Source organism: Carcharodon carcharias, chromosome 10, assembly GCF_017639515.1.
Source record: "Carcharodon carcharias isolate sCarCar2 chromosome 10, sCarCar2.pri, whole genome shotgun sequence".
In the NCBI taxonomy this organism is placed as follows: Eukaryota; Metazoa; Chordata; class Chondrichthyes; order Lamniformes; family Lamnidae; genus Carcharodon; species Carcharodon carcharias.
Genome location: NC_054476.1, coordinates 36,420,723 through 36,448,621, shown reverse-complemented (window position 1 = coordinate 36,448,621; position 27,899 = coordinate 36,420,723). Strand labels below are relative to the sequence as shown.

The window sequence follows — 27,899 nt, the reverse complement described above, 5'->3', positions numbered from 1 at the left end:
TCCCGTAGTAGTAGATTCATTTTTTTTTTTCTTAATTTTGCTTTCTTATTTTTCCCCCTCTTAACTTAGTCTTTCTTTCCTACTTTATATTTCTCTTTCTGGACCTGATGTGTCCAAATCTAATTCACCTAATTTCCTTTTTCATTCTTCCTTTTTTTTCTCATCAACCTGTAAATCTCAATATTGTGACGGCCTTTGATCTGGAAGCAGTACAGTAAGGAAAATTTGTAATTTCTTTAAAATGTTGAATCGGTAATTGTTTTTAAGAATGTTTGAAAATGACTTTTAAGAGCTTGCATTAGGAGCTTGTATCAATTGTATAGGGATCAGTTGTCATTTTCTTGGGTAATATTAAATACTGGTCCATGTCACTTGATGGAAGCAGCACCAACTGGAAGGAAATTAAGGGAAGGCTACAGACTAAGGGGATCTACAACAGAGGGGAGACAGAGAAGGCAGACAAAAAAGCTACACTTTAAAGAACAAGGAAGTGCTGCAGATGACTGTATAATCAAACACAGAGATCCTATCCTATACAGATCACTGTATAATCAAACAGAGTCCTGGAGTATTTAGGACAAAGCCAAGCTCTTTACAAAATGGCCAGTTTCCTGTTTGGCAGCAAAAAGAAAAATAGAATTCCAGAACCCCTTTGGGAAGCGATGTATGACTGAGCTAAAAGGGAATGAATCCTAAAAAGTGGTGTGAATAGCTTAGTCACACAAAAGTGCTTGTATCAGAGGACCAGATCATGAACTGGGTGTTATTGGTTGATCAGTTCAAAAGGAACGCTGGAAAGCTGCATCATCAGGACTGTCGTGACCAGAGGGAGAAAGGGTTCTTAGAACTGTGCCTTGCTGATGATAATCGTACCCATGAAACTTGAAGGTGAAAGTTATTGGCAGATAGAACCCTTGACCTACCCTCTGCAGCAGAGAAAATACACAGAAGACAGACAAAGAAGCTACTGCTGTAAAGAAGGAGGAATGCTGCAGCAGCAGCACAGCTATCAAACTCCTGGTGTGTTTAGAACCAAGCTGAGTTCTCTACAAAATGGTCCGTTTTCTGTTGGGTAGTAAGAAAAACAAGAGAATTCCTAAGCTCTTGGAGAAGTGATGAAAAAAAGAAATGGAACTAAAAAGGATTGACTTAGAACGAGAGAAATTAGCAAGAGGAGAAAGAGATAGCAAAAGAGAGGAAAGAAATAGAGGGAGAGAGGTGAAAAATCTCAACAGCATGAGATCTGATTACATGAACTTGAGTTGATGCAAAGTGAGGCTGACTCGGAGAAAACTGCTCTTAATTTTAATTTGATGAAAAATTGCCACAATCCTGAATTGGCTGAAAGAACAGTGGGCTGCGCTCCTTTGAAGTGTTGTGGTAGGGAAGACTTCAGGGGTGTTCTCATCTCTTTCAGCAGAGCACTTGTGTGATTACGAGGAATTAAAGATTGCTATACTGAGTTGCTGCCAGGAATTTAGAAATTTGAGAAAGAGAACAGGCTACACCTATGTAGAATTTGTCAGGAAAAAGAAAATGGTGTTCAATAGATGGTGTAGGTTAATGAAGGTGCAACAGAACTTTGATAACCTTAGGGAGATACCGTTGATGGTGGAATTCAAAAATAGTGACCATTTGGGGTTAAGATCTCACCTGGAAGACCACAAAGTTCAAAAATAAGGGAAGCCTTGGTAATGGCAGATAATTGATTGAGGTGACTCATAAGATGATTATTAACAGGTCCCACTTTGGAACCTTGCAGAGAAACTGGAATGAGAATCAGACCGTTGATAAGAGGTCAGGCCCTGCTGAGAAAGGGGGAAGGGAGGAAAAGACCCTTGTCGGGTTAGTAGATGTGAGGATTCAGAGGACAGGTGCAATTCAAAGAAGCCAACATGCAATTTTTGTCATAAAAAAGGGCACATGAATGCTGGAAGTTAAAAACCAAGCCTGTCGCTGTTTGTTATGTTAAAGAGTGTCCCCCCCCCAGCTGATAATATCCTGACTGGTAAAGTTCACGACAAGCAAGAAGACTCCCTCATATTCACCAAGAGGGTGATTCAAATGATGGAAAGCTATAGAGATATTTTACTCAACTTTAAAATGTCCCTGTGTTCACCTGGTGAAGTAGACAAATCCTTAGAGATACAGGATCAGCACAATCACTCTTGGCAGGTGACATGAAGCTCTCTGCTAAAGATTCACTGAATAAAAAGGTATTGAATTGGGGTATTGAGGGAAATTATTTACCTGTTCTTTTGTATGAGGTTAATTTAAAATGTAGCTTAGGCACTGCTCTTGTTACAGTGGAAGTCGTTCACCCATTGCAGATGTTGATTTCTTGTTAGGAAAGAACTTGGCTGGGAATAAGATCTTTCTGTCTCCTGTGGTTTCAGGGAAAGCTTGTTGAGGCTGTTGAAACTGAAATTGTACAGGAAAAGCCAAGTGAATTTTAAAAACCATCACTATCTGTACATCAGTGAGAATTAATGTTTGGACTAAACATGTGTCCAAAGAGTCAGAACTCAGCCTGCTAATTTTAAAGATGATTCGGTGCCTCAGGCTGAAAAGCAAAAGTTAATGGCAGTTGTGGACGATGTAAAGCCATCTTAATCAAAATGTGGAGAGGGCATGAGCAAGATAAGGTAAAGCAGCTAGCAGTAGTTTTTTTTTTACTCATTCTTTCACAGTACGTTGCCGTCACTGACTGGGTCAGCATTTTTATTGCCCATTCCTAATTGTCCTTGAGAAGGTGGTGGTGAGACTCTGCCTTGAGCTGCTGCAGTCCATGTGGCGTAGTTACACCCACAGTGCTGTTAGGGAGGGAGTTCCAGGATTTTGACGCAGCGACAGTGAAGGAACAGCGATATAGTTCCAAGTCAGGACAGTGTGTGGCTTGGAGGGAAACTTGCAGGTCAAGATGTTCCCATGCTACTGTTACCCATGTCCTACTAAGTGGTAGCGGTTGCAGGTTTGGAAAATGCTGTCGAAGGAGCCTTGGTGAGTTGCTGCAGTGCATCTTGTAGACAGTACGCATAGCTGCCACTGTGTGTCATTGGTGGAGAGAGTAGGTGTTAAAGGTGGTGGATGGTGAGCCAATCAAGCAGGCTGCTTTGTCCTGGATGGTGTTGAACTTCTTGAAAGTAGAGCAGCACTTGTCCAGGCAAGTGGAGAGTATTCCATCATGCTCCTGACTTGTGCCTTGTAAATGGAGGACAGGCTTTAGGGCGTCAGGAAGTGGGCTATTTTCAGCAGAATTCCCAGGCTCTGACCTGTTCTTGTAGCCACAGTATTTATATGGCTGGTCCAGTTCAGTTTCTGGTCAATGGTAACCCCCCCAGGATGTTGATAGTGGAGGATTCAGCGATGATAATGCCATTGAATGTTGTGGGGGAATGGTCATTACATGGCACCTGTGTGGCGCGAATATTACTTGCCACTTATCAGTCCAAGCTTAATATTGCCCAGGTCTTGCTGCTTCAGTATCCGAGGAGTCACAAATGATACTGAAATGGTGCAATCATCAGCGAACATCCCCATATCTGACCTTATGTTGGGAGGAAGGTTATTGATGAAGCAGCTGAAATGATTGGGCTGAGGACACCACCCTGAAGAACTCCTGCAGTGATGTCCTAGAACTCAAAACTAATGATGAAACAGAGGAAAAGAATGCTCTGAAAGAGAATGGAAAAGCTGAGTCCAATGCTAACATCATAGCTCTGTGAAGAAGGTTACATGTTCTTGAATATAAATTAAAACTTCAGAATGAAGAGGCACTTGTTCTTGCTAGGAAGGAATTACTCAAAGGTCGGAGGACAAAAAGAAATAAGGAAAATTTATGAACTAAAAGGAGCATTAAGATTTCTTAGCTGAACATTGACATAATCTAAAGTTCTTAAAGGAGCTAAAGAGGAATTTACTCAACAGAAGAATGAGCTGCTTGCACAAAAAGAGGCAGTGTTAAACCTGTCTCCTGAAAAAGAAAACCAAAAAGTTAAATCATGATGAAGAATTTAAAGTTAAAATAACCCTGAATTTAAATATGATGAGGTGAATTCAATTATTATGAAGACAGATCAGACATTTGGTTGGCTGAAACATTTTTCATAGACCTAGACATTAAAAAGACATGCAAACACGGAAAGAATTGGAGATCAGGCATTAAAACTGAACAGAGTGGTTCAGGGTCTGTCTTAGAAAGTGCAAACCCTAATGACAATTTAGTGTCTGTCTTTAAGGAAAACCAAGGAAATTGCTGAATCCAGAGGGTAAGCAAATGCTATGCGAGAGGATTTCTCCTTGGATTCCAATTCACAGTCACCAGTACCCAGAAGCCAGATGGTTTGTCAGCAATCAGCAGTGTTGTCCTTGGCAAAGTTAACCAGACCAAACAAATTCTTAAACTTTTAGACCCTTCACAAATATTATCCCAGGGTCCATACTGTGCACAATCCAATACAGATTTTAAAAAGCAACATGAGTGCAACAACAAGGTACTGGGCTGCACAACCCTGGTGTTCCTAGAAAACTTTGAAACCAAGAACCAAAGGCTGTTTTTGTGGAGTTTGGTGCTACAGCCACTTAGTCTAAAAATTGTGCACAATGCCGGCCGAATGTGATTGTAGACTGTTGAAGAAGTTTAAAGAATAAGGGATGGTAACAATGTCTTAAAGCCAGGGTTGGGTTTTATAAGATTGTAAAATAACATTATTTGTAATGAAACTTGTTTTGTAAATACGACGTATCATTGTTACCTGTGTAACGTGTGATACGATTGTTGTTAAAGTGTCTATGATAAGAGCTTGCTATATTTCAAACAGTTATAAAGAAAACTTTACTGCAGAAAGCTTTCTTTTTTGCAAAATTGGGGCAAAGAGTGGAGTGGTGGTGCCGGTGGCAAAAGTGTGTGACAACTTTGATGTGAAAACAGTACAGTAAAGAAAATTTGTAATTTCTTTAAAATGTCTGTGGAATTTGTAATTGGTTCCAAGAATGCTTAAAAAGGCCTTTTAAGAGTTTGCTTAATTGTAGAAGGATCAATTGTAATTTTCTTGAATAAGAAATGCTGGCCCGTGCAATCTGGTGAACCTTGACCAGGAAGCAGTACCAATAGGAAAGACATTAAGATCAGAAGGTTGTGTGGCTGCAGACAAAGGAGAGCTGCAGCAAAGGGGACACAGAGAAGACAGACAAAGAAGCTACTGCTATCAAGAACAAGGAAGTGCTGCAGCAAGACACAGTTATCAAACTCCTGGCGTGTTTAGGTGCAAGTCATGCTCTCTATAAAATGGTCAGTTTTCTCTTTGGCAGTAAGAAGGAAAATAGAACTCCAGAAGTACTTAGGGAAGCGATATATGACCGAGCGAAAAGGGACTGCATCTTAAAAAATGATGCGAATAGCTCAGTCATGCAGAAGAGCTGAGAGCTTATATCAGAGGACCAGATTGTGAACCGGTTATTATTGGTCTGTCGATTGAAAAGGAACTCTGGAAAGCTGCACCATCAGGACTGTCATAACCTGAGGAGGAGAGTTTTCTTAGAAGTGTGCCGTGCTAATGATAATTGTACCTGTGAAACTTGAATGTGAAAGCTGTTGTCAGATATGACTCTTGACCTACCCTGCGTTATTAAAGAACAGCATATTGTAAAATTGTTTAATTACATAATTCCATATGTGCTGTATGGGAAAACTTGTGTTAAGATGTATCTTTGTTGTATTGACTATTTAAAGTGAACTTTAATTTTTTATTTGAACTATCATCTGCCTGTTAATTAATGTAAATTAAGCATGAATTTGGATTCGTGTTAAAGTAAAAGTTATACGTTGGTCATTTTCATCTTTGGGGATCATTTGGTAAATTTGGTTATTTTGGTCTACGGTTCCCCCACAGGCATCGTAACAAAATAAGGAAATAGATTGTTGGTCCCGCCATTCACTGAAGTCCCAGTTGACCTGTTGCACTCACTGTACCGAATCAGCAACTCACAAGACAGAATGTTCTGGAGCTGAAGGGTACAGGAAAATGGCTGCTGGGACATGCTGTAAGATGCCACGCTCCAGCAAAATCTGGGACAACATGTTTTTGTTAAATTGTGTTTTCTTAGTCATTGCAAATCTGCAAGTTTATTTTGGTATTGATAATGACTGCACAGGGACTGAGTGACGCAGACCAGCAACATGAGTAGGGTTAATAGTGTCTTCAGTGATAAAGGACCCCTTCTGGTAGCAGTAGCTTTGTAACAGTATGCTCTGCTGCTGGGATTCTGACTAATCGTAGCTTACACAACAGCACTAGCAATGTCTACTTAACTTTGTAAATGAATGTAAGTGGTTTGGACAAGTGAGTAAAAATTGTATTAATGCTATGCAGTGAGCTACTGTTTGCGTGCCAGATTTTTATACTAAGTTTATTCTTTCAGGATTGTTGGTGTTTGTTGATAAGCGCATCACGCTGGCTGCCTTCAAGCAACAGTTGGAGCCATATATTGGAGTTCCATCATCCCAGTTTAAAGTCTTCCGGGTCTATGCTAACAACCAGGAGTTTGAGAGCGTTCGATTAAACGAGACTCTTTCATCATTCTCCGATGACAACAAGGTGTGAAATATGTATTAAATCTCTTCAGTTAAGTGCGGTGGTGGGGTCATTATATTTTAACTGTTTTACATTTAGTGAATTAAGTAATCTCCAAATGATTTCATCCTGAAGTATTACATAAATCACTTCTATCAAATAAAATCTTATTTAGAAGTTTATTTATTTATAAAGCCATAATGCTGTGAATGTTGGAAATCTGAAATAAAAACAAATCGTTGGAAATGTGTAGAATCTGTGGAAAGAAAAACAGTTATTGCTTCAGGTCGATGACCATTCATGAGAACTGGAAATTTTAGAAGTTTTCTATAAATAAAGTTTAAACTCTCTCAAGGCTAACCTGCAGATTGGTTAAGAAGACAGGCTATTGGTCCTGCCTTTGACTGAGGTCCCAGATGTTGTTCTTAATGCACATTGTTTGTAAATACTCAAGGATAATGGTAGGTGATACGCTACAATGTTTTGTAAGTCTAATATTTGTAAACAAATTGGTTGAAATTTTCTATGAGACATTGTCTAAATCTATCTGTGCTGCTTATTCTATCAACCAGTGATATGCTGTAGGTTAGTGTTTTGGAGTCTCTTTTACATTCTTACTTCAGGAACTAGGAACATAAGATCAGCAGCAGATCATTCAGTACCTAGAGCCTTTTCCATCACTCGATTAGATCATGGCTGCTCAATGCCTCAACTCTATTTTATCTGCCTTGGATACTACAATCACCTTCTCGGAGCAGTAAATAGTGTTCATGGCATCATAGAAATTTACAACATAGAAGGAATTATTTTGGCCTGTTGTGGCTGCCCAGGCTCTCTGAAAGAGCAGTTGTTCTCTGAGCTATCTTCTCTAAATCTCTCTGCCTCTCCACCTCTCTTTCCTTCTTTAAGATGTTCCTTAAAACCTACCTGTTTGGCCAAGCTTTTGGTCATCTGTCCTCTTGTCACCTAAATGGCTTACTGTTAAATTTTACTTTGTAGTGCTCCTGTGAAGTGCTTTGGGATGATTCGTTTTTTTAATGGTGCTATATAAATACAAGTTGTAGTTCCAGAGCAGTTTCTTGTCCATTACCCTGTAAGTTCCTCATCCTGAAGTATCTGTCCAACATTCCATGAAAATTATGGAATCACCTTCCACCACCTTCTCAGGCAGTGTGTTCCATACCTCAATTATTCTAAGTGCAAACATTGCTTCTCACTGGCCTTTCAGAACTTTTTCCACAATTTGGAATTCATGACCTGTAGTTATTGACCCACTTGCCAGAAGGGGAACTTCTTTCCCCTTTATTCTATCAAAACTTCTCATCATCTTGAAAACTCCTATTAGCCATCTCTTAACCGCCTTAGTAATGTTCTTGAAAATTGTTATTTCTGTTCCCTTCACACTAAATTTTTGTTCTCATCCCGGCCTTTGCAGGGAGATTCCAACAGATGCTTGTGACTAAGTTCCAAACTTGTAACCTCACATGTAAATAGTGTGAGAGACGGGGAAACAATCAGAAAGGGAGAGAACAAAATTTACATATTGTAAAGAGGATAATTTTGCCATTGGGAGGGAAAAAAGTGATGTAGGTTGCTTTTTAATTCACTGTTGCTTAGATATTCAGCACTTGTCATAGAATGCAGAGAATGGTTGTACAGAAATTCATGCAATATAGAGACTTATTTCTGCTACATTTTCATTTTTTTAATATTACTAAAGCATTGGTACTGAAACTGGGCTTTTTCTACTTTTCTTTACATGAATTTACAATTCTACCTCAATATTTCTGTAAGATAAGAGTGATCGTTAATGGAAGATGGTCACTTTGTACCACAGGCAGTGACGCTGGTATCGAAAGTGTGTGTAACCTGGTTTGCCGACATTGCCTTCTATGTTAGATTATACATTCAGTTTTCTGCACTAGTGCTTCTCTATTTATTGGCACACTTAGGAAAAGACACAACTTCTAACCATCCAGCCTAACTTTAAGAATTTGCATTTATATGGTACATTTAATACAGTAAAATATCCCAAAGCACTTCACAAGAGTGAATATTAAATAAAATTCGGGATCGAGCCACACATGGAAACATTAAGACTGGCGACCAAAAGCTTGGTCAAAAGAGGTTGTTTTTGAGCAGCATCTTAAAGGAGGAGATAGAGATGGAGAAGTTTAGGGAGGAAATTCCAGAATCTAGACAGCTGACAGCACGGTTGCCGATGGTGTGGCAGTGAAAATTGGGGGTGCACAAAAGGCCAGACTTGGAGAAGCTTCGAGATCTCAGCAGGTTATAGGGCTAGAGGAGGTTACAGAGAAACAGAGGCGTGTTCACGGAGAGATTTGAACACGATGAGAATTTTAAAATTAGGGCATTGGCAGAATGTGGGCCAATGTAGGTCAATAAGTACAGTGGTGATGGGCACATGGTACTTGTTAAGGTACCGGCAGCAGATTTTTCAACTGAATCAGAAGAGTTACCTCTCCGCCAAGCCTTGGCACTTTGCAACGAAATGTTTATCGGGACAAAATTATCGGTAACGTCACTCAGGCAGTGATTTCTATCTCCCAGAGTCTGAAATGGCAGTTCTCTGTGTGTCCATGCACAGAGAGATATTGTCTGGAGTTACATATGTTGTGTTCCACACTGATGCTAGGCCTCATTTCTCTCACTTCTTATAACTAGCTAGTTACATCTGGACCCGAACATTAGCTGCAAAGTTTTTGTTTAAAAAGCTGTGGTATAGATGTATCAATTTGAAATTAATATATTTAAAAATAAATCTATAGGTAACTATTCGACTTGGAAGAGCTCTACAGAAAGGGGAATATCGTGTTAAAGTGTACCAACTACTTGTGAATGACCCAGAGGTAAGAAAGACTGGTTACTTTGACTTTACCGTACTGAGTGAATATTAACTTTGCATTTGTTCTTAAGCCTGTGAAAACACTGGGAATGCAAGTCTTAGATTATTTACTCAAGTCTCTGGAGAGTGGCTTAAACATGACATAAGAAATAGGAGCAGGAGTAGACTCTATGGCCCTTCAAACCTGCTCCATCATTCAGCTAGATCATGGCTGATCTTCTGAGTCAAGAGGCAAGAGTGCTATCCACTGAGCCATGGGTGACCCTTAAGTCAATTAAATAAAGGTGAAGTAATTATCTCTTTTGAAAAAAAAACTTATGTTAAAACATTGGAGTAGTTTTAATTATTTCTGCAATTGATCAGGATTGAATATTAGAAAAGACCAATAAAGACAGTGATTTCTGTTGTGTAATGGTATCTTTGGCTATACTTGGTGGTCTTACATGCCTCATAAACCATGTCTTACAATGTTCTGAACTGCAGTGAAATTTAACCTGCGGCACATGAAATCGCAGCTCACAAGCATGCCAGTGCAGCCCCAACTAGTTCATTTTAAAATTCCCATAGGGCATTAAAATGAAAAATTGAGCTGAAGTAAATCTATATGTAAATACACAAAGTACTTGCTTAGGAAGTGGAGGTTTTCAATTTTCTTTTCTGTGTCTTTTGGGAACCTTGTAAAATAAGATTCCAGTGTCACCGATTATTTGAGAATATCGTAAAAGGCTGCGTGTAATAGTTTCTAACACTGCCAAGCATCTAACACAAATTAAAACTTCGCAGAACTAGGCGACTTCCTTTGAGCTCTGCCTGCTACAACTTTGTCAATAGGCAGCTCCAAAAGTTTTAACTTATCATTTGATCAAAAGCAGAAGAGGCTATGGGAATACCGGTATCGATACGATAGGCCACTTGGCCTCCTTCCGTGCCTTAAATCTTTGCTTTACTGAGGAAGGCAAATCTTGTGTCCTTCTCCACTAATGTTTTTCTTTAATTCACCACACACAGCCTGTTTACAATAGTAAATAGTATCTGTCATAACAAGTGAATTGTGAATTGTGAAGAACACAACAGCATAGTTTGTCTGTTTGGCACTGGGCTAGCAAAGTGTTAGTTCAAATCCCGTGAGTATGTCGGGTAGCTTGTTGATGTGCACCCAAAGAAAGACCATGGAAAGCTAATGTCTTGTTGTGACTAAACCCCACTGGTTCATTAATTTCCTCTTGTAAGGTGGACTTTTGTATGTAGTTGCCTCCTGTTCCACACTGGGATTGACTCTTCATGTCTCTGGACAACTAGGGATGGGTAATAAATGAAGTTGCCCATTTTCCACCAGCAAATTCTAGAGTCTGATTTTTCTGTCGTCTCAGGGCAATTTTAGATGTATTCAAGGTTCCCCCTCTCCCGATCTTACTCCTTCTACAGATTCAGAATCTGTGATTGGAGGAGCGGGGCCCAGACAGACCAGAGAGAAGCAGAGCGCAATTGTGACAGGTAAATGAAAGCACAAGTGAGCAGATCAGGGACCTAAACTTGATGCACAAGGCACAGTTTCAAAATTTGTGGATTATATGAAATTTGGAAGCATTGTGAACTGTGAGGAGGGTAGTGTAGATCTTCAAAAGGGCATAAATTGGTGGAATGGGCAGCCAGGTGGCAGATGAAGTTCATTACAGAAAAACATGAAGTGATTCTTTTGGTGGGAAGAACATGGCGAGATGGTATAAAATAAAGGGTACAACTCTAAAGGGGGTGCAGGAGCAGAGTGATCTGGGTGTAAATGTACATGGCTCATTGAAGGTGGTAGGACAGGTTGAGAGCGTGGTTAATAAAGCTTACAGTGTCCTAGGCTTTAATAGGGGAATAGAGTACAAGAGCAAGGAGGTTATGTTGAACTTGTGTAAGACATTAGTTTGGCCTCAGCTGGAGTGTTATGTCCAGCTCTGGGCAGTGCACTTGAGGAAGGATGTGAAGGCATTGGAGCGAGTGCAGAAAAGATTCACAAGAATTGTTCCAAGGATGAGAAATTTGAATTATGAAGATAGATTAGAGAAGTTGGATCTATTTTCCTTGGAAAAAAGAAGGCTGAGAAGAGACTTGTTAGAAGTATTCAAAATTATGAGGGTTATGGACAGAGTAGATAAGGAGAAACTGTCCCCACTCGTGAAAGGATCAAGAATGAGAGGGCACAAATTTAAATTGGCAAAATAAGTAAAAGCGATATGAAAAAACTTTTTTTGTTTAAGGTCTGGAATGCACTGCCTGAGATTGTGATAAGTGTAGATTCAGCTGAAGCATTCAAAAGGGAATTAGACTGTTATCTAAAAAAGAATGTGCAGGGTTACAGGGAGAAGGCGGAAGAATGGCACGAACTGAATTGCTCATTTGGAGAGACAATGCAGTGCAGACACAGTGGGCTGAATGGCCTCCTTCTGCACTGTAACAATTCTGTGATTCTGATAACTGGAAAAACTTAACCTGGAAAAACTGGGCAGTTGAATACTTTTAGCCTTTCATGAAATTCCAATGCCAGGATAGCGTTTGAATAAAAGACTGTTATGTTTGTACTGTGCTTTTGTATTGCAGCCCTGTAAATTTCTGCTCGATGCTGTGTTTGCTAAAGGCATGACGGTGCGCCAGTCAAAAGAGGAGCTTCTGCCTCAGCTGAAAGAACAGTGTGGGCTGGATCTTGGTATCGACAGGTGGGGATTGGCATTAAGTTACCTTGTAATCATTTGAAAGAGCAGGATGCCTATCATAACCTGTTTTTAGAGTAATTAACACCTGGCCAGAGGAGGTTACAGAATGGATGGAAGCCATTTGGCCCATCTTGTCTTTTCCAGCATACTATAATTTTCTTGGTCTTCTGCCGGATTTACATCTTGATCTTTACCGGTCTGAATTTTACTTTAAAATGTGCTCTGCTCCTACACCAGCAGGACTAAATTTTCAGTTTAATCTGATAAAAGGATTTCCAAAAAAGAGAAGTGTGCACAACTGAATTGTAATTCCTTCTGTCATTCCTGGCTGAGAATATGGAGGATAAGTATGACTGTCTGGACTGATATTTTTGAACTGTTTTTTAATAATGGTAAATGATCCTGAAGAGAATTAAAATTAAGTAGCAGTTCAGGTATTAGCATATCTAAATTTCAAATGTTATCACTGGGAAATTGGGATTGCTATAAAACAGTGACATACAGTACTGTCCCTCTACTTCATCAAGTTAAAATGGTAGTTACATTATTGTGGAGAAACGTAACATTGAGCTAAAACTTGAGGGTTTGTACATGCAAATCTGCCTCAATTAGAGCATCATCCTTCCTGCCGCTGAATTTCACATTAGTCGCTAACATCTAATAGATTGGAACAAATGATTCATTCTTGTTGTAATGGGCCTATCACCACTAATTGGTGCTAAATTCACTCATCTGCAAAACTTTGTTTTCCCTTCTTTCTATCCCCTCCACCTTTCAGGCTTCACTTTTCCTTTAGTTCAGTGTGTAGATTTGGTTTATGTTTGCTGAAAACATAGCAGAGGAACAGTCCTCATTATAAAAAAAAAACTTCCCCTCTGACTCTTGCAACAACTTCTTCAACCTCTATCAGTCTCTTTTGTATTAAGCTGCTTTGTGTCTGCCTGGGAGTTAGTGACATTTGCTCGCAAGCTACAGCCTTCCAATTCTGTGACCACAGATTTTGTAAAAGCCTGACCACCTTCCATTCTCAGTAGTATGTTTAACGACTGCTGCCATTTTGATGTTTCTTGCCCTCCACCCTTGGCTGTACTCCATTCTGAAGGGAAACAACTCGTGAAAGTGGTTTCTGGAATTTCTTTCCTTTTCAAGTGTTTCACAGGGTGCCTTTTGTGAATGCAGGAATCACTGAGCACTAGATAGATGACAGGTTTCAGTCCCACAATGAGCCATCCCTGTCGGAGGAGTTAGAGGTATTTTTTGCAGAAGGCTTGTGCTCCAGAACTTGCTGCACCCCTAGCCAAGCTGTTCCAGTACAGCTACAACACTGGCATCCATCCAGCTATGCAGAAAATTGCCCAGGTATATCCTGTACACTAAAAGCAGGACAAATCCAACCTGACCAATTACCGCCACATCAGTCTACTCTCCATCATCAGTAAAAAAAAAAAATGGAAGGGGGTCATCAACAGTGCTATAAAGCGGCACTTGCTTAGCAAGAACCTGCTCACTGACACCCAGTTTGGGTTCCACCAGGGCCACTCAGTTCCTGACTTCATTACAGCCTTGGTTCAAACATGGACAAAAGAGCTGAACTCCCGAGGTGAGGTGAGAGTGACTGCCTTTGCCAACAAGGCCCCATTTGACTGAGTGTGGTATCAAGGAGCCCTAGCAAAACTGGAGTCAATGGGAATCGGGGGGAAAACTCTCCACTGGTTGGAGTCATACCCAGCACAAAGGAAGATGGTTGTGGTTGTTGGAGGTCAGTCATCTCAGCTTCAGGACATCACTGCAGGAGTTCCTCAGGGTAGTCTCCTCGGCCCAACCATGTTAAGTTGCTTCATCAATGGCCTTCCTTCCATCATAAGGTCAGAAGAGGGGATGTTCACTGATGATTGCACAATGTTCGGCACCATTCGTGACTCCTCAGATACTGAAGCAGTCCATGTTCAAATGTAGCAAGACCTGGACAATATCCAGGCTTGGGTTGACAAGTGGCAAGCAACATTCATGTCTCACAAGTGTCAGGACATGCCCATCTCCAACAAGAAAGAATCCAACCATTGCCCCTTGATGTTCAATAGCATTATCACCACTGAATCCCCCACTATCATCATCCTGGGGGTTACCAATGACCAGAAACTGAACTAGACCAGCCATATAAATAGTGTGGCTACAGGAGCTGGTCAGAGGCTGGGAATTCTGCACGAGTAATTTCCCTCCTGATTCCCCAAAGCCTGCCCTCCATCAACAACACAAAAGTCAGGAAGGTGATGAAATATTCTGCACTTGACTGGACGTGTTCAGCTCCAACAACATTCAAGAAGCTCGACACCATCCAGGACAAAACAGCCTGCTTGATTGACATCCCATCCAACACCTTCAAAATTCATTCCCTCCACCACCGATGTACAGTGACAGCAGTGTATCTACAAGATGCATTCCAAGAACTCGCCAAGGCTCCTTTGACAGTTCCTTTCAAATCTATGACCTTTACCATCTAGAAGGACAAGGGCAGCAGACACATGCGAACACCACCACCTTCAAGTTCCCCTCCAAGCCCCGCATCATCCTGACTGAAAACTGTTATCGCCATTCTTTCATTGTTGCTGGATCAAAATCCTGGAACTCTCTTCCTAAGAGCACTGTGGGTGTTTCTACACCACATGGACTGCAGTGGTTCAAGAAGGCCACTCACCACCACCTTCTCAAAGGCAAATAGGGATGGGCAATAAATGCTGGTCTAGCCAATGACGCTAACATCCCATGAACGAATATAAAAAAAAATTTAAATTCTTATTAGATCATGACTATACTGCAGTAATCATTAAATAAAGAATGCCAAGCTGATGAAACCACAGGCACTTTAATTAGCCTGATCATTTTTCAGGCTGCCTTCACGTTACTACACAGTTGATGCATTAAAGCAACACATCTTCACTAGAAAAGCAGGCTTCCCATGGCTGACAATTTCTATTATGTCTTGACAGGTTTAGACTGAGGAAAAAAACCTGGAAAAATCCTGGAACAATCTTTCTGGACTATCACATCTATGAGGAAGACATCAACATCTCCAGTAACTGGGAGGTTTTCCTTGAGGCACTTGATGGTAAAGTTCTACTTCAGCAACAACTTGCATTTATGTAGGAGCTTTAATGTAGAAAAATATCCCCAGGCAATTCACAGGAACATTATCAAACCAAATTTGACACTGCACCACATGAGATATTGGGACAGATGACCAACAGCTTGGTTACAGAGGTAGATTATAAGGAGCACCATAAATGACTAGAAAGATGGAGGGATTTAAGGAGGAGATTTTAGAGTTTTAGAGCCTAGGCAGCTGAAGGGGTGGGGTGATGGAAATCGGGCATGCACAAGATGTCAGAATTGAAGGAGTGGAAATATTTCTGAAGATTGCAGAGGTGGGGAGTGGTGAGGCAGTAGAGAGATTTGACAAATGTGAGAATTTTAAAATCGAGGTTTGTGGAAACTGTAGGCTGACGAGGAAGCCTGTAGGTCAGCAAGAACAAAGGATTATTGGGGTACTTGACACGAGTTAGAATGCAGGCATTAGAGTTTTGAGCAGGGGTGATAAATGGAAGGGTTGCCAGGAAAGGATTGGAATGGTTGTTTCTCGAGACAGCAAAGGCATGGTTGACAGCAAAGGCATGGTTCAGCAGCAGAAGAGCTGAAGCAGAGACAAGCGATGCTACAGAGGTGGACATAGTCAGGTGGCAGAAAGGTTATGGGATTTGAATAAAAGCAAAAAAACTGCGGATGCTGGAAATCCAAAACAAAAACAAAAATACCTGGAAAACTCAGCAGGTCTGGCAGCATCTGCGGAGAGGAACACAGTTTAACTGTGTTCCTCTCTGCAGATGCTGCCAGACCTGCTGAGTTTTCCAGGTACTTTTGTTTTTGTTATGGGATTGGAAGCTCGGCTCAGGATCACATAGCATGCTGACACTGCAAGCAGTCAGGTTCAGCCTTAATCTTGTCAACATGGGGAGAGGTGGAGCCAGTGGCTAGGAAACAAAGTCTGTGGTGGGCACTGAATACTGAGCTTTGTTCTTCCCAATATTTAATGATCTGATGATTTCCTAAATAATTTGAAATAATGATGGGACATTGGTGAGATGATGGATTAACTCTTTCTTCCCACCTGTCAGAATTTTCTCATCAGCGCTGTGCTGTGGAAAAATGGTTAGTGGTGGTAGTGTAGGGCTGGAGGAGGTTACTAGGATTGGAAGAAGCAAGCATATGATGGGATTTAAACATCTGAATAGGACTTTTAAACTTAAGGCTTTGGGGGACCAGGAGCCTTTGCAGGTCAACATAAACAGAGGATGATCCGGACTCAGTGCTGGCTAGGGATACTGTGGGGAGTAATTCTGTGGGACAGTATCTTTCTTCAATTATAACCACCTGTAAATTTATGTTCTTCTTTGTTAGCCCCTTAGTTTTGTATGTGCTTCACATCTGGTCTGGGTTTGAAAGAAAGTGCTGTTAAGGAGAGTGTTCATGGTCAGGTGTGTGTGTGTGAGTAGATCATCCAGCCCCTTGAGCCTACTCCACCATTCAACATGATCATGGCTGATCATCTGTCTTGATCACTTACCCCCATACCCTCTGATTCCCTGGGAGATCAAAAATCTATATCTCTCATCCTTTAACATATGCAATGACTGAGCATCCACTATCCTCTGGGGCAGTGAATTCCAAAGATTCTCAACCCTCTGAGTGAAGAAATTTCTCCTCATTTCAATCCTAAATGATTGACTTTTTAAGATCTCATTTTTAAGTGAGCGCATTCTTCATCTGTCCTGTTGGGAAAAGAAAAGGATGAATGCTGTTGAGAAATGTTAAAATAAGTCGATGAAGATGCAAATTGGGGTGAGAAACCTGAAGTGTAATAATGGGCACAGCAGTAAAATAGAAATTAGGACACAGAAATCTTTTATTCATTCTTGGAAACTGGGCATTGCTGGCAAGATTGGCACTTACTGCCCATCTCTCATTGACTCTTGAGCAAGTGGCAATGAGCTGCCTCCTTGAACCATTACTATACTTGTACTAATGATGCTTCCACAATGGTATTAGGTAGGGAATTTCAAGACTCCGACCCAGTGTCCATGAAGGAATGGTGCTTTACGAGCTTGTCGGAAAGAGCAATTTAGAGGGAAGACTTGGAGGTGGCTTGCTGCTCTTGTCCTTCTTAGAGAGTTGTGTCATCTGGGACATGATGTTGGACAAAGCTTGGGGAGTAGCTGCAGTGCTGTTGGTAGAACATACTATACCACAGTGCTCCGGTGGTGAGTAAGAGTGCAAAGGTTGCAAGCGCACTGATCTCTTTGCCGGTGAGTATTATACCACCTGAGTAATATGCAGCTCTAATTTGAAGTTTAAACAGAGTGGTAACCAGGTCCCTGTTAAATTTCTCTGACACTCTTTTGGTCTTTCCTTCAGAGCCTGAGAAAATGAAGTCCTTGTCACAATTGGCAGTGTTGACCAGACAGTGGAAACCATCCCATATGAAGCTGGAGCCCTTCCAAGAAATTGTCCTGGATAGCAGCAACGTTGAGGAGCTGAAAGAGAAAGTCAGTCACTTAAAGCAGCTACCCTCTTTTATATTTGTGAAAAAAAAATTCTGAATGTGATGATGTTTTTTTAGATACTAAAATATTTCCAACTGCAGGGCTCCTGGGCCAAATCTTACTGGAAGAATAATGGTTAACAACACCTGCCATTAATATGCCATGAGTTGTGAATCTCCAGAACTTGCTGGTCAATTTACGCCACTCCTCTGTTACCTGCATACAAATAGAATCTCACCCTTAGCCTTGTTAAGAACTTAATGGATTGTTATTTCTAATCCCCATTAAACATACCGCAGAAAATTAAGTCTTACAATTAACAGCACAAGTATAATTTTAATAACATGATAATTGTTAAAACAATGCCAGTTAACCTCCCTGGCCTACAAAGTTAATTTAACTGTTAAATCTCATTCCTGCAGGTAGTCAACTGTTAGAGTTCTTAAAATTTTCTTACTTTTCCTTCGTCTTTTTTCCTCTCTCAATCTACTTTCTTTCCCTCTTTTTATTTCTCTTTCTACGCCTGATTTGATTCTAATTAATCTTCTCTGTTGTTCCTCTAGATCTTTCTCAATCCTTTATTCTCATTAGTTAACGACTGTTGGTGCTGTCACTCACAGGTTCATTATTAGCTCTCACTCCCAGCAAGTTATGCCACATTATGTATTGTTTCGTTCTTACATTGGGCAAATTGGAAAATGAAACAAAAAGAAAACAATTCCACCGATTGTTGTGAAAGGTTATAAATCATGGTTATGGCAGTCAAAATGTGATATTGGGGCTGGGGAGGGTGATATCTGCACACTCAACAACAGCGCTTGGCAGATATTTTTGCTGCTTTCATGCATGAAGCCAAAGTACATTTAATCTGCACATTTCTCCTGCAGTTTATTTCAAGATATTTTTCCTAATTGACAAAATAAGGGGAAAAAAATTACAGAGGCCTTAGAGTTCAATTGAAAGTGGATATGGGACAGAGGACAGGAGAGTGGCCAATATAATGCTCACCTTTAAAAAAAGAGATAATTTGGATAATTTATGGCCATTTTAACATCTGTGGTAAGAAAGATTTCAGACTCCCAAGTTGGCAATGGATTTCAAAAGGCACAGTCGTGCTTGACAAACCGTGTAGAATTCTTTGAGGTGGTAACAGACATAGATGAGGAAATTGCAGTGGATGTAATGTACATGAACTTTAGGAAAGATAGAGGTTAAAGGGTGTCAAAATTTGCAGATTCTATCAAAAAAGGAATCAGAAAACCAAAGGAAACTTTGGCTACTGATTCATGGGGCATTAAGGCAGTGTTGTCTTATTCTCCAAAAGGAAGTATGAAGATATGAAAGCAAGTTTGTAATTTGAGGAAAATACTGAACACTTAAAGGAAAAATGATGAATATTTGAAAAATAAAAATTTTAAACGGGTTAAGGGCAGTGAAATGGTACTAAGTGGATGGTCATTTCAAACCGCCAGAATAGGCATGGCGAGCCGAGTGTTAAAAGGGTAGGGAAATTGAACTGAGATACACCTTGGCAGTCTGCTTTGGGTTGGTTGATTGACCTCTTGAGATGTGAAATTAAGAGATTCTGGAATAGACGTTTAAATTCATGAGCTGACAGTTGTGGCCGCTGCTGCTCCAGAGTAAACCATATGCAGATTATATAAGCCCAAATTGCTAAAAGGGACAAAAGATCAGTGTTTCAGGTTGCATCTACACCATTTTAACAACTATTCCTTGTCCAATTCTGAGACACCTGGTGCTAGTAGTTCAGCATTTAAGCCTGATCCTCAATGGGAGAAGTAATTGCAGTGCAAGTTGACAAAGCCAGTTGTGGGATAAACTTTTGTAGTAATTGTGCATATGGTAGAATTCTGTATGTGAAGCACCTTGCTGTGTTTTGGCTGATGAACTTCTATGTGTTTTTATGTTTTTAACAGTTACATGCAATAAGTGAAATTCCCATTGAAAACATAGAATTTGCTAAGGTGAGTAGTTTAAATAGAACAGCTCAAAGTAATCATTCAATTATTTTGGAACATAATTCATTATTGAACATAAATTTTTTTTGTATTATGTAATATTTTACAGCACACAAACAGGCCATACAACCCAACAGACTTGTGTTGGCAAGAACCTCCTCCCACCCTACTTCACCTCTAAACCTACTAGCATAACATAACATTATTGCATCGATTCCTATTCTTTCAGGTTTTTTCACTCAGCGAGGTCATGTAAGAGGTGCTCCGTCTGACATGTCTACTTTTTCCACTAAAAATAGCATGAGTCGTTAGTAAATATCTGTTCCCTCTCCTTTCCCCCACCCCTCAATCTCCAGTCTTCCACAAATCTCCAGCTCCTTCCACAAATGGCAGTTTTGTGATCCAGTGGATTGATTTAATGGTTTCTGTTGACACAAAGGAGCATGAATGAGCATTGCTGTTACCCCATTAATGCTGCTTCATGCATTGTATTGTGCAGGGCAGGGGAACTTTTCCATGTGACATTTCAGTACTGGAAATTCACCAAGATTTAGACTGGAATCCTAAAGTCTCAACTCTGAATGTCTGGCCACTTTACATCTGTGATGATGGAGCAGTCATCTTTTACAGGTAAATGGAACTGAACTGAACACTGAACTGTATGACATAGCAATCTCATTTTGTCAATGTTAATACAGTTACAACTAATCTGTTGAAATAATCCTTGTCTACAAATACAAAAAGATGTATGGCACATTTTGCAACCTTGGAACGTCCCCAAGCACTTTACAGCCGATTTAAGTACTTTTGAACTGTAGTCGCTATTACAATCTCGAAAATATGGCAACCAATTTGTGCATGGCAAGCTCACACAAACAGCAATGGGATAATGACCAGAGAGTCTGTTTTAGGGACCTTAACTAAGGTACGAATATTGGCCAGGACATTGGGATCCACCTGAGGGGGCAGATGTCTCATTTGAATAATGGGTCCTCCAACAGTGCAGTACTCACATTTTTGTGCTCAAGCCTCTGGAGTGAGACTTGAACCCACAACCTTCTTTGAATTTGAATTAGAATGTGTTGGGGATCTCCATAGCAGTTGTTGCTATCAGGTTTTGAGTCAGCTGTTTGTTTTGATACCAGATTAAAAGTTTTGTGTGTTTGGGTTGAGCTATGTAGAAATTAATTGCTCTAAATTACTTGATGCATTACTCTAACATGGCTTCGTTATTGGGGTGAGTGAGATCATTACAAGATGTCATCCCGATGTATGCCTTTAGAAAAAAAAAATTAAGCCCCAAGATCCATCGTTCTAAATAAAAGTGTATTCTTGGCACCCTTTTAATTAGTTTCTCTGCACTCCTTTTCTGCAGGGACAAGACTGAGATCCAGATGGAGATGACCGAGGAACAACGCAATGGGCTACTGAAGAAAGAAAGCAGCCGGCTGCAAAAATCAGGCCACCGTGTGAATTACTCACCTCGCAAAGAGAAAGCACTGAAGATCTATCTTATTGGCGATCCCAGCAAAGACTCCAGCCAGGAATGAAATTCGGCCCAGCCTGGCCCAGCTTGGGTCGTCCCTGGAACTGAAATCTGATTCACCACTGCTGTGTAGAACTCCTGTGGCTATCCCATTCATCATTAGGTGTACCTAATGACACCAGCACTGATTGGCTTATTGCCCACCAATCAGAAGCCCAGTGCCCAGTTGGGGGTCACTGTCTGACTTTGAATCATGTCGTGCACTATAGTCTATTGTACTGTAAAGTTAAAAGGGATGTGCAAAAAATGGGGTTAAAACGATTGAAGATAATGCGGACTCTGCACATATGCGAGAAATGCTAGACCCCTCTAGCCAATCGGAATTTTGTAGCTGAATAAAAGCTGTGCACAGTCCTAAGAATTTGTCATTTATTTTATTCATATAAGTGTGCACATACCTCATTGATGAATTTTTAAAAATGCCTACTATATATGGGATAGGGAGGGGAGGTATTGATGGTTAATGGAAATGGAGTGCCATCAGAATTGCAGAACAAGAGGTGATTCTTGATTATAAATTGAATGAATGTTATGAGCAGCTTTTACTTGGCCTGCGTGTGGTTTGTAAATCTGCGCCCACTCATTTTGTCATAGGCGTAGTGACTGTAACTGATTTACTTTTGTCTCCCAGGCTGTGGATTTTGAAGTTCCAGCACATGTATTGTTTCAGCGAATGTACAGACATTGATATAAGCTGCGGCTTGGCATAGGTAACCAGAGTGAGGACGTTGAATATTATTTGCCTCGGGCTTGTTCGAGCGTGCACACGCAGGCATGCCACGCAGACATGGCAGGCATGATGTAAGCCACATGCAAACATGCCACACGCCCAGACACGTATCACACACGCACACACACCACACACAAATGTCGCACAGGCACGTGGTACAGTGTTAGAGGGCTGCTTGAACTGTTGCATTTTTAGGTGCTTTCTTTCTTGTCTGTTCAGTTGGTATTTAGGCATCAATAATTTTTAATGCCTTTGTTCAGAATTTTGGTTTTTACCTACCTTAAAGGCATCTTGGTTCTAATTATGTATATTGTACTTCCTGTATCAAAAAGGTTTAATTACTTTGTGAATCTTGTTCCATGAAGAAGCACAGAATGATTTTAATTTTCTGTTGTATTTAATTGATTTGACATAATAGATCATAAGTGTGAATTTATTTTCAGCCAGTTCAAAAAGAAATAAATTGAAAGAAAGCAGTTGGAATGATAAGCTTGTTTCATGGCTAGATTCACTTCACACACTTAACTGAAGAGCATTAGGAAGTGGAATCTTTAACTGCTGCACAATCTCCATCACCATTTTCCCTCTAGGATTTCCCAGGAGGCCCCTCAATTTTTAATGAGACAGATCATCAAAAATGTTTTCTTTTGGTGAAAGTATTTTTTCATGGCCAATGCTGTTCACAATTGAGTAACATGTCAATAAAACATTTATTCATTCAATTTTGATTCTGAAGTTTACATTTTATGGTGGCAGATTCAAGCTGCCTTTGACTAAGAGAAGGTAATTTTTATTTTTTGCTAGTATTTGAATGTTGTAAAATGTCACAATAGCCTGTTCATTTATAAAGTATTAGATGTTGCACAGAAAACTTGGGATTTAATGAAACTGCAGCCCCAAACATCTACCCTCATTTTTGTAAATGGACTAATTTGGATAAGAAAAAATGCATTAAATCACTTTTATAAAATGCTGGTTAGGCCTTAGCTGGAGTAATGTGTCTAATTCTGAACACCACTTTAGGAAGGAAATCAACGCCCTAATGAGGACGCAGAGGAGATTAATTTGAATGGTACCAGGGATGAATGAGGGACTTCAGTCTCCTTAGAACAGACAAGGTTTATGCTATATGGGATACTTTTCTTCATTTGACAAGATATAGATTATAAGTGTATGGAGGCTATGCTGGAACAGTTCTGGTCACTGCATTACAGGAAGGATGTGATTGCACTACAGATTGAGCAGAAGTGATTTAAGAGGATGTTGCCAAGGATGGTGAATTTTAGCTATGAGGAAAGCTTGGGTAAGTTGGAGCTGTTTTCTTTGGAACAGAGAAGGCTGAGGCAAGACTTAATTGAGGTGTATAAAATAAGGAGATTTGATAGTGGATAGGAGCATGGAGGTTAATATCCAGATGGCATGGATTTAAAGTAATTGGCAGAAGGATTAGGAGAGAGTTGAGAAACATTTTCACCCAGAGGGTGGTGAGGGGTCTGGAAGTCACAGCCTGAAAGGGTAGTAGAGGCGCTATTTAAAATTAATACTTGAAAAGCTGTAACCCCGCCCCAGAGCCTCAGACCAAGAGCTTGAAAGTAGGATTCAAATGTATCGCTCTTTCTCTTGATTCAAACATGATGGCCTAAATGGCCACATTCTTGTGCTATAAATTTTCTGGTTCTTATGTTGGAAGGTCAAGGAGTGATTTAATAGAGGTATTCAAAAACATGAGGGTTATGATAGAGTGAGCAAAAAGAAACTTTCCTATGGAGGGAAAGTTGAGAACCAGAAGGATATAGCTTTAAACTAATTGCCAAAAGAAAGTAAAAAGATGAGGAAACGTTTTTATGCAGTGTGTTATGACCTGGAATGCACTGATTGACAGAACAATGGAAGCAGATTCAATAGTACCTATCAAATGGAAATTGGATAAACAATTGAAAAGGAAAAATTTGGAAGGCTATAGGGTAAAAGCAGGAGGGTGGGACTAATTGGATAGCCCTTTCAAAGAGACAGCACAGGTGGTTAAATGATCTCCCTCTGCACTGCATGGTTCTATAATCCAGTATCTGCATTCTCGATGATTACATCCCCAGAGGAAGAGAGAAATTTCTTTTAAGCCAAAATGTATTGGGTGCCATTTCTTCTGTTTAGCATCTCCATTCATTTCAGGTCAATCAGAGGGGGAGGGGCCTGTACCCAATGGAATCAAACAATCCTCAATAGCCACAGATGAGAAGGTGACTCAAGGTGTGATAGAAATCATTGGGAGAGTATGGCAGTTGTTAAAGATATCTAATATAGCTTTATGAAGTCCTGATCTCCTCTAACTTCATTGAATTCTTAGGTAACGTAGACAGGGAATGAAGTTCAGCTGCTGGATGATTTTTATCTCTATTTCAAAAAAGGGCACTGGAAGCAGATTTGGATCAGTTAGTGAATGGACCCATTTGTTCTATCAATGTGGACAAAGGGCAGTGTTAACGATAAGGAGCTAGGAAAACAGTTTCCCCCTATCTACTCTGTCCATACCCCTTATGATTTTGAACACGTAACAACTCTCTTCTCAATCTTGTTTTGCTTTTATTGAGCCCAAATGATTTGGATGAAGTAACCAACTATTCAATTTTGAGAATACAAAGCTAGTGGAAAAGTAAGCTGTGATGAGGACACAGACTGCAAAGGTATATAAAAGAGTGAAGTGATTGAACAAGAAGGTGGCAGATGGGATATCATGTGGGGAAATGTGAAATTATTCACTTTGGAAGAGTAGAAAAGCAGAATATTTTTAAAGACTAGTAAATGTTGATGTTCAGAGGAATTTTGAGGGCTCCTGTGCACAAATCACAGGCAGTTGACAGGCAGATACAGCAAATAATTAGGTAAGTAAATGGTATCTTGGCCTTTATTGAAAAGGGATTGCAGTATAAGAGTAAGGATGCCTTGCTGAAATGATATAGGGCTTTGCTGAGGCCACACTTGGAGTGCCAGACAGTTTTGAGATCTCAGTATCTTCGCAGTGCAGAAGGTCGTCATTCGGCCCAACAGGTCTGCACTGGCTCTCTGAAAGAGCATTCCATCTAGTCCCACTCTCCTGCCTTATCCCTGTAACCTTGCACATCCTCTTTTTTTAGGTAGCAATCCAATTCCCTATTGAATACTCGATTGAACCTGCCTCCAGCACCCTTTCAGGAAGCTCATTCCAGTCAAAAAAAATTTCCTCATCACATTTACTCCTTTTGTCAATTATTTTGAATCTGCGCCCTCTAGTTCTTGATGTTCTCTTCAGTGGGAACAGTTTCTCAATATTTATCTGGCCCTACCCCTCAGGATCTTGAATACTTCTATCAAGTCTCCTCTCAGGCACCTTTTCTCCAAGGAAAAGAGTACCAACCTCTCCAATCTAACCTTGTAGCTACAGTTCTTCATCCCAGGAATCATTCTTGAATCTCCTCTGTATTGTTTCCAATGCCTTCACATCCTTCCTCAAGTCTAGAGCCCAGAACTGGATGCAGTACTCCAGATGAGGCCTAACAAGTGTCTTATACAAGTTCAACATGACCTTACTCTTGTACTCAATGCCCCTATTAATAAAGCCTAAGATACTGTATGCTTTATTAACTGCTCTGGGTTGTCACTACTGCTTTAACACAGTGAAGCAGTCGTCCTTCCCTAAGGAAGGATGCACTTGTCTTAGAGGAAGTGCAACAAATGTTCATTACATCCTGGGATAAGAGGGCTGTCCTGTGACAAAAGATTGAACAGAATGGGCCTGTACTCGAGTTTAGTTGATGATAAATCTCATTGAAACATATCAAGTTCTTAAGGGGCTTGAGGGTGCGTGCTGAGGGGCTGTTTGCCCTGGCTGGAGAACTAGAACTAGGGGGCATAATCTCAGGATAAGATGAGATGAGAAATTTCTTCAGAGTGTTATGAATCTTTGAAATTCTCTACCCCAGCAAGCAGTGAATGCTCAGTTGTTATATTCAATATAGATTGATAGAGTTTTGGAGACCAAGGAAGAGTACAGCTATAGTGGGAAAGTGAAGTTGAGGAAGAAGATCAACTATGATCTTATTGAATGGCACAGCAGTCTCATACACCTATTTCTTATGCTCTAATACGAAGTCTTTGGTATATCTGCACTTTGTACTCAAACATGGTTGCAATACTCCAGAGTGTCTGATGTCAATAATGAGCTGGGACAGAGGCAGGATGAGGGAAGGTGCATGCAGCAAACAACAGCTTATTTTTGACAAAAACAAAAATTGCTGGAAAAACTCAGGTCTGACAGCATCCGTGGAGACAAAGACAGAGTTAATGTTTCAAGTCCGTATGACTCTTCCTCTGAAGATGCTCAGACCTGCTGAGTTTTTCCAGCAATTTTTGTTTTTGTTTCAGATTTCCAGCATCCGCAGTATTTTGCTTTTAGAGTCCATTTTAAAACAATGAACTGCAGCAAACAACTCGAGTGCGGGATATTGTCTCCTATAAAAGGACTATTTCTCTAGCAAAATGCAGTAAGTGGAGGATAGTTACAAGTTATGTCCGTAAAATCACAACAGCAGTATGATCTCCGTCAGGCATGATTGCTGGGGAAATTAACAGATCAAAACAATTCTGAGAATAATGCTGTCATTGTATGCAGCCTTTGGATTACTGTGACCAGTTTTGACAGACGCTTGATGGAAATGTTGAGGTTGAGAAGTGAATGCAGAGGGATAACAGGGCAATATCAAATCTTTGAACTCTTGTTTATGAAGACAGGCTGAGAGAGTCGAGGTTATTTACTTTGGTGAGGTCTAGGCTGAGAAGAAAATCTGATACTTTTAAAATGATTAAGGGATGGATGCAATGTGGTTATTAACAATGGAAGGGATAGTAGGACAGGAGATGATGCCTGAAGATACCAAAGGTTTGACTTAACAAGAGTCAACAACCTCTGAAATAACAGCCTTCAACTCACAGTAGGTCCCGTTCCCCTATCGTTCCTGCGCTCGCTGATCTACACTAGCTCCTCATCAAACAATATCTTATAATTTAAAAAAATTCTCATTCTTCTTTTCAAACCCCTCCCTAGCTTTGCCCCTTCCCACCTCTGTAATTTCCTCCAATCCCACAACTTTCAGATATCTGCACTAATTCTGGCCTCTTGTGCATTCCCAATTATAGTCGTTCCCCCATTGGTGGTCGTGCCTTCAATTGCCTAGACCCCCAAGCTCTGGAATTCTCTCTCTGCCCCTCTTCACGTTGCTTTCCTCCTTTAGGACACTTCTTAAAACATACCTCTTTGACCAAGCTTTTGCCCATCTTACCTGATCTCCCCTTATATGGCTCAGTGTCATACTTTGTTTTCTTATGCTCCTATGAGGCATCTTGGGACTTTGCATCAATTCAAGGTGCTATATAAGTTGTTGAGCATTCTAAATTTTCACTACCCATTGTGTGAACTGCTTCATGACATCACTGAGAATAGAGAGAAAGAAGCTCCAATCGCTCCTTAGCCTTTGCTGCACCAACTTCCTGCTTTCCAGATATTAGCCTGGAAACACTCCATTTGAATGAACTGCTGCATGTAGTTTCTCCAGTATCTTTGTACAAAACAAACTGATGGAGAGAGTTGATCAGTTGTAGTAATTCTTCTCCCCCGCAGCCTCATAGAAAGAGACTATGGAAGAAAGTGCCATATAGATTCACAGAGTTATATTTATATAGCACCTTTCACAACCACAGGACTTTCCAAAGTACAAATGAAGTACTTTGAAACAATTCACACAGCAAGCTCCCAGAAATGAGAAATTGCCAGTTCATGTTTTAATATTGTTAGTTGAAGGATAAATATTGGCCTGAGCCCAGGGCAAATCCCACACTCCACTCTTATTCAAACTAATGCCAAACAATCTTTTACATCTACCT

The 27,899-nt window shown here is 40.4% G+C and overlaps 1 protein-coding gene across 4 annotated transcripts in view; it reads left to right on the top strand.

The window, feature by feature from the left end:
* The window catches only part of usp47 (ubiquitin specific peptidase 47), a 155,220-nt gene extending 132,512 nt beyond the window's left edge, over nt 1-22,708 (top strand). For all 4 annotated transcript variants that reach the window (XM_041196914.1, XM_041196912.1, XM_041196913.1 and 1 more), the window contains 8 exons: nt 6,421-6,596; nt 9,362-9,442; nt 12,025-12,140; nt 15,125-15,243; nt 17,604-17,734; nt 19,669-19,716; nt 20,210-20,340; nt 21,086-22,708. In XM_041196914.1, coding sequence (XP_041052848.1) covers nt 6,421-6,596; nt 9,362-9,442; nt 12,025-12,140; nt 15,125-15,243; nt 17,604-17,734; nt 19,669-19,716; nt 20,210-20,340; nt 21,086-21,260 — 977 coding nt within the window. In that variant the 3' untranslated portion in view covers nt 21,261-22,708. The remainder of the gene's footprint in view (nt 1-6,420; nt 6,597-9,361; nt 9,443-12,024; nt 12,141-15,124; nt 15,244-17,603; nt 17,735-19,668; nt 19,717-20,209; nt 20,341-21,085) is intronic.
* The last annotated feature ends 5,191 nt before the right edge of the window (nt 22,709-27,899 follow it).